At 48.0% G+C, this 7500-nt stretch overlaps 1 protein-coding gene across 8 annotated transcripts in view; it reads left to right on the top strand.

The window, feature by feature from the left end:
• The window catches only part of LOC123518229 (phenoloxidase 3-like), a 57060-nt gene that overhangs the window by 42246 nt on the left and 7314 nt on the right, over window positions 1–7500 (top strand). For all 8 annotated transcript variants that reach the window (XM_045278949.1, XM_045278942.1, XM_045278945.1 and 5 more), the window contains 3 exons: window positions 1–38; window positions 503–631; window positions 1132–1326. The exon at window positions 1–38 is cut by the window's left edge and continues 148 nt beyond it. In XM_045278949.1, coding sequence (XP_045134884.1) covers window positions 1–38; window positions 503–631; window positions 1132–1326 — 362 coding nt within the window. The remainder of the gene's footprint in view (window positions 39–502; window positions 632–1131; window positions 1327–7500) is intronic.

The following is a 7500-nucleotide window of genomic DNA, read 5'->3' as shown; positions in this document are numbered from 1 at the left end:
TCATTGCAGCTGTCCATGACCCAGATTATTTTCATCAGGTTAGTCATTGAATAAGAAAAAAGATAAGCTGATTTTCATATTTTTGTTCAGTTACTTAAGAGAGCTCTTTGCACACCAAAAATATTGTTCACCATGAGACCATAGGTGGTTAAACATGCCTCAAATGAAAAGAAAACAACTTTAATGTTTAAGAAAAAACTAGTAAGGGGTTGACTTTCAGCTTTCTATACATTGCTTATTCTCTCTCTCTCCTCTCCTCTCCTCTCCTCTCCTCTCCTCTCCTCTCCTCTCCTCTCCTCTCCTCTCCTCTCCTCCTCTCTCTCTCTCTCTCTCTCTCTCTCTCTCTCTCTCTCTCTCTCTCTCTCTCTCTCTCTCTCTCTCTCTCTCTCTCTCTCTCTCTCTCTCTGAATCCTCCACTGCTTTTCATTTATTATACTTTATAATATTCCCTTTTTTGTTCTCATTATCTTTATCATTGTCTCATCACATGATTCCCTTTCAGGAGAACCTTGGAGTTATGTCAGAAACAGGCACAGCCATGAGGGACCCTGTGTTCTACCGTTGGCACAAGTACATTGATGACATTTTCCAGCAGTACAAGCTCACTCAGCCACCATACACAGCTGAGGAAGTAAGGACAACTATGTGGTCCATACTCAATGTCTCACACCCATCAACACACACACTAATCATTGTCAATAACAAAAATTTATGGCCCTTTATTGTTAAAGACATTATAATCAACTAGCATATTTGTAAATGCAGCAAATTGTTTTGAAATATCAGACACCTATATATTTTTGATAAGGCAGTCCTAAATTATGAGAACATTAAAAATGAAACCATTATTCAGCAGAATTTTGTTTAAGGCTTATTTTTGCATGCCTATTGTGCATTTTCTATTTCTTCCTTTTTGCTTTCAGCCTCTTCTTACCTTTGGTTCACACTCAATATTTTTCCTACATTTTTTTTTTTTTTAAGTTTATATTAAAGCTCTTGTTCTACTATTCCTTCTACTTTCTTTCATCTCTTCTTCCATTTCATAACTGTACTTGTATCCTAATCCATTTCCATTTATTGTTAATTTTTTTTTCTACCCCTTTCACTTATTCTGCTCCTCTACCCCAATAGCTGTCCCTCTCATCAGTTGAGGTGGTGTCAGTGGCTGTAGAATGCCAGAGTCAGAAGAACCAGCTGATCACTGGCTGGAGCACTCGAGACTTTGAAGCGAGTCGTGGACTGGACTTTGACAATAACAAGCCTGATAAGCCAGTGATAATGCAACTCAAGCATCTCAACCACCATCCCTTTGTCTACAACATTGAGGTAGGGTGGGAGAGAGAGAGAGGGAAGGAAAGAGAAATATATAGAAAAAAAGTAGGCAGAAGGTAAAATGAATGGAGGAGGAAAGAAAAGTAAATTAAGGAAGGAAAGGAGAGTTGGATAGATGTTCAAGGTAATTGAAGGTTGGAAAAGTGAGAAGATAGAGAGCTTTGCAAGGAAGAAAAATAATTGGATTTCTAGCATTTATGTATGATATAGTTAAATTTGTAAGCATGGAAGTAAAAGTGAGTGATATATATATATATATATATATATATATATATATATATATATATATATATATATATATATATATATATTGTTATGTACGTCAGTCGTCACCCGGCTGCGGTTAGCTGCTACAGCTCACTAGACTGTTATACTGGCAAAATCGCCAACTTTGTTACGGTCATAACAGTGGGGATTATAAAACACTCCACAGAGTCCCCACTACTATAACTCACAGCCGACGTAACCCTCAGGTTCTTTCAAGGTCGCCAACAGTGTATAATTTCCCCCACTGTAAGGGAATCTCCTCAGCAACTCCTTCTCCTCCTGTACCCAACCAAGTAGAATTTATAAATGGTAGATGTTATGTGTAACAGGGCGAGGCCTTAATACCCCCTAGAGAAACCGCCCACAAGGACAATTCCACCCACTTCTCTATGAAGTATTAATGCCTCTCCACCCGCCTTGTCCACAGACTGTGATAACTCACAGACCGGAACAACGCGCGGTATATTATATAACTATACTATCCTACTACAACAAGTGCTTACTAACACCTGTTAGACTGACATCCCTGGCCTACTACTACTGCAATATATGATGTGTACAGCACATCCGGTGATGTACACACAAGCCCAGACACCACCTACGGGTGACACCACCATACACGAGTCCAAATACTCGTCGCAGACAAGTCTGACGGACAACTACGCACTACTGGCCGACATGAAGCCTCTCAGCATTCAATAGTGTGTGTGGCTACTACCACTACAATACAGTTTACTACTGAAACTATACAAAAGATGGGGGGGCACACAGCCACCCAACAAAAACACTCTGGTGACCACAGCCACCAACAGCAACAACGGGACGAAACAATAACGTGTCCCTCCGCGTCGCCACACCTGAGTGGACGAACGCACAACAGGAAATGCAGCCCCAACCGGCTACACTTTCCTCAGGACAACAAGCCCGTTGTCCTACACAGCCACGGTCTACCCAGTAGCAAGCCAGCTACTCAACAGGAGGGCACAACTCCCAGACCAATGACTAGCGAGTAACAAGAACAGCCCAGCAACACGTGTCTCCACCCTGTGCCAGAAACCAAGAGCGTGCGTGTCTACCTCCGCTGAAGACTGGCTGGTTACTATACACAGTATACTACTGATACTACACAACAGATGGTGGGGCACACAGCCGCCCACCAAACACACTGGTGACCACAGCCACCACAACGACAAACAGGACGAGACAATAACGTGTCTCTCTGCGTCGCCACACCACGAGTGGACGAACGCACAACAGGAAATGTAGCCCAACCGGCCACACTCCTTAGGACAACAAGCCCGTTGTCCTACACAGCCACGGTCTACCCAGTAGCAAGCCAGCTACTCAACAGGAGGGCACAACTCCCAGACCAATGACTAGCGAGTAACAAGAGAAGCCCAGCAACACGAATCTCCTTAACACTGTGCCAGACCGACGAGAGTGCGTGTCTATCTCCGCTGAAGGCTACCTCTGTACTGACTCCCGCTTGCAACGAGAAGCGAGAAGAAGGAGGGGGGTTGTCTGCTCAGCAGAACAGCCCGAGGGGCCCGCGATGGGTGGCCATAGGCTTCACATATAATAATATAATAAATTAAAGGGGATTAAGACGGTGCCCATCACACGCCCTCCCTTAAAAGAAAAAATTTTGGAAACAAAACATTTACAAAATTTTTTAAAAGGCACGGAACTGATTAAAGGGAATGGCCCCGGGACAGACAATCAGCTACAACGTTGTCTGCTCCTTTTATATGTCTGACAATGATATTGTACTCCTGGAGTAGAAGACTCCAGCGAGTTAAACGCTGATTTTTAAATTTAAACTTTTCTAAGAACTGAAGGGGACTATGATCTGAATAGATGACTACTTGGGGCCCATAAGCGGAGATGTAAATTTCAAAATGCTGCAAGGCTAACAAAATGGCAAGCAGCTCTTGCTCAATGACTGAATAGTTCTTCTGGGCGGGAGTAAACTTTTCGAAAAATAACACACAGGGTGGTTAACACCCTGGTCATCAGGCTGCAATAAAACTGCGCCTACTCCCACCTGACTGGCATCTACTGCGAGAGCAAAACTTCTTCTGAAGTCAGGGGCCTGGAGCACTGGCATCTCGCATAAAATGGTCTTAACTCGGTGGAAGGCGCTCTCACAGTCTTCACTCCAGACCCACTTCTTACCCTTCTGCAAGAGATCTGTAAGAGGTGCCAGGAGGGTCGAATACCCCGGTACAAAACGACGGTAGTAACCTACCACTCCTAAGAATCTCTGCAAGGCACGGCGACAGGTCGGTGCGGGAACCGCCTAATCGCTTCTACTTTGGCTTCAGGAGGAGTGATGTAGCCATGGCCCACTCGGTAACCCAGGTATTGCACCCGAGCTTGTACAAATTCACACTTCTCCAAGTTGACAACTAATCCCGCTTCCTGGAGTCGTGCAAAGAGGGCTTCTACATTAGTCAGATGCTCAGCCCATGTTGTGTCATAGATGACCACGTCATCAATGTATACGACACAGTGAGTCAGACCATCAGTAACTCGGTCCATGAGACGCTGAAATGTGGCTGGGGCATTTCGCAGCCCATAAGGCATCACTTGGCACTGATAGACAGCGCCGTTGGCCACAAAACTCGCTATCTCCTTAGCCCGCTCCGTCAATGGGACCTGCCAGTACCCTTGACAAGGTCCACTTTGGTGATAAAAGTAGCTGACCCGATTCGGTCCACAGAGTCATCTACACGGGGCAAGGGATAAGTGTCTACTTTTGTTAGAGCATTAACCCGCCTGAAGTCAATACAAAACCTGACCTTGCCATCAGGCTTAGGCTGCAGGGTGACTGGGGAACTCCATTGACTGTAAGTCCGAGTAATGAGCCCATGCTCAAGCATGTACTCCAACTCCTTCTCCACCAGTGCTTGCTTCATAGGATTTACTCGGTAGGGGGCAGTTTGACAGGCTCTGCGTCCCCAACATCAATATCGTGTTCTATCAACTGTGTCCTGCCCGGGACACTGCTAAACACTGAAGAGTACTTTCTCAGCCGCCGAAGCAACTCATATTGCTGATCCCTAAATGTTCAACCTTCTCTTTCAAGAGATGGAGGCTATTCCGTTCCCACTGCCCTGTAGGAACAACAGGTTCAGGCCCAATAACTTCTGGAGCCTCTCCCTCCCGGCAGAAAAATAAAACTGAAGATGCCTCTTGCACGGCAGAACTAAAAGAGCCCTTCTGGCTAGTAGAACGAAAATAGGGCTTCAGCATGTTAACGTGACACAGCTGAGCCCTCTTGCGCCGGTCAGGAGTGACCACCAGGTAGTCGAGGTCACCTACCTTCTTCTCTATAATATAGGGGCCACTATAGCGGGCAGCAAGCGGCTGGCCCTGAAGTGGTAACAGCACAAGCACTTCATCTCCAGGGCAAAACTCCGATACTCGGCCCTTCGGTCATAATACCCCTTCATACTCTGCTGGGCCTTACACAGGTGGGCCTGCGCCACCTCTAATGCCTTGGCTAATCTCTCTCGACTGCTCATAATGCTCTTAAGCAGTGAGACAGGGCGCTCAGGCGACGGCTGACACCAAGCCTCCCGAACTACGTCGAGCGGTCCACGCACTCGGTGTCCAAACACTAGCTGATTGGGTGAGAAACCCAAGGACTCAGTGGGCGCTTCTCTCACCGCAAATAAGACAAAGGGGACACCCTCGTCCCAATCCTTATCTCTCTCCATGCAGAAACTCTTGAGCATGGTTTTGAGAGTTTGATGATGTCTCTCCAGGGCTCCCTGAGACTGTGGATGATAAGCACTGGACACAATATGCTTGATCCCCCACGCAGTCATCGTATCCTTAAACAACTTTGAAGTAAAGTTGGTCCCCTGATCGGACTGCAGCTCTGCTGGCAATCCAAAGTGTGTAAAGAAGGTTAACAAAGCCTTCAGCACCACCTTAGAGTGAGTGCTTCTCAGGGGGAATTGCTTCAGGATACCGCGTGGTAACATCCATTATGGTCAACAAATACTTGTGACCAGCCCTGGTAGTAGGCAGAGGACCTACTATATCAATCAAAACCCTCGTGAAGGGAGGATCAACAGCAGGGATAGGGTGGAGTGGCGCCACAGGGGGTGTCTGATTAGGCTTGCCCACCACTTGACAAGTGTGGCAGCACTTAAGAATCGTGGCTACTTCTCCAGACATGCTGGGCCACCAAAATTGCGACGCAGGCGAGCGACGGTCTTTCGGATGCCCAGGTGTCCAGCCATGGGCCCCTCATGTGCCAACAGCACAAGTGCCTCACGCAGCTTCTGCGGCACAACTACTTGCAATAACTCACCACCGTCACTCTCCTGCCATCTACGACACAACACCCCTTGATGCAAAACAAACTCCTCCCTGCCCTCCAACTCCTCACTTCCCTCACCCACTCGAGCAAAGAAGGAGGCCAACGCCGGGTCCTCCTGCTGCCTACGAATGAGCTCTGCAGGCTCTAGCTGGGTAAGAGAAAGGGGGACTATAGGGTCATGGGGTTGAGGCAACGCTGCAACCCTACGTCCCACACGGCATCGAGGACGGAGAGCTGGCCCAGGCTGCTCCGCTCCTGCCATGTGATCCGGTGAGTCCTCAGAAGGATCATCACCACCAGCCAGGCAGTCACCAGGCAAGGGAACAGCTCGCTCCCTGCCTCCACGATGCTCCACAGGGGAGAAACTCCAACTCCCCGCAGAACTGGAAGTCTCCCACCCTGGGCGCCAACTTCCAACAAACTGCCTGACTTATCATGCTGGGGCCTGTGCTGAACATCAGAGCCCTCAGCCTCCACACCAGGAAGCGACTCAGCACGAGTGCTCCTCCGGAGTGCTCTGCAGAGTGAGGATAACCATCAAACAACTCAGCTACACCCAACACTCCGTCCTCACTCTCAGCAACAACTCCCAAAGCCGAGTCCGGTGCATTAACAAGTGACTCTACGCCGTCACCGTCAGCCTCTACACCAGAACTCAATGGTGAGCCCAACACTGGCTCCACCACATCAGCACTGTTACTCCCATCTGGAGTCAATCCCACCTGGCTGCTAGCAACCTCCTGGGTAGTAACAGGCTCTCTCTCAGCCCAGCGGGCCTGAGAGCGGGTAACAACATTTACAGAGTCTTGCACCACTGGCCCAGACTCTTCAGCAACCTCATCCTCCTCAGAGGTTGGGATCCATACATGACCACCAGCCAAATCATTCCCAAGCAGGAAGTCCACTCCAGCGACTGGCAGTTCGTCTGCCACTGCTACCTGCGCCGTAGCAGTGACAAGAGGACATGACAGCGTCACCTCAGCTGTCACGAACTCCTCCACAGTGTTAAGTCCACGACACAACACTGCCTTGCTAGATGTCACCTTCCTACCCAGTGACATTTCGGCACACTGACTGCTGTGCTCCCGTATCACGCAGTACAGTGATGGGATACTACTATAACTCACAGCCGACGTAACCCTCAGGTTCTTTCAAGGTCGCCAACAGTGTATAATTTCCCCCACTGTAAGGGAATCTCCTCAGCAACTCCTTCTCCTCCTGTACCCAACCAAGTAGAATTTATAAATGGTAGATGTTATGTGTAACAGGGCGAGGCCTTAATACCCCCTAGAGAAACCGTCCACAAGGACAATTCCACCCACTTCTGTATGAAGTATTAATGCCTCTCCACCCGCCTTGTCCACAGACTGTGATAACTCACAGACCGGAACAACGCGCGCGATATATTATATAACTATACTATTCTACTACAATAAGTGCTTACTAACACCTGTTAGACTGACATCCCTGGCCTACTACTACTGCAATATATGATGTGTACAGCACATCCGGTGATGTACACACAAGCCCAGACACCACCTACGGGTGACACCATACACAAGTCCAAA

This window comes from Portunus trituberculatus, chromosome 43 (genome assembly GCF_017591435.1).
Source record: "Portunus trituberculatus isolate SZX2019 chromosome 43, ASM1759143v1, whole genome shotgun sequence".
NCBI classification, from domain to species: domain Eukaryota; kingdom Metazoa; phylum Arthropoda; class Malacostraca; order Decapoda; family Portunidae; genus Portunus; species Portunus trituberculatus.
Note: the sequence above shows the minus strand (reverse complement) of the source record. Positions and strands in the feature narration are given on the sequence as shown.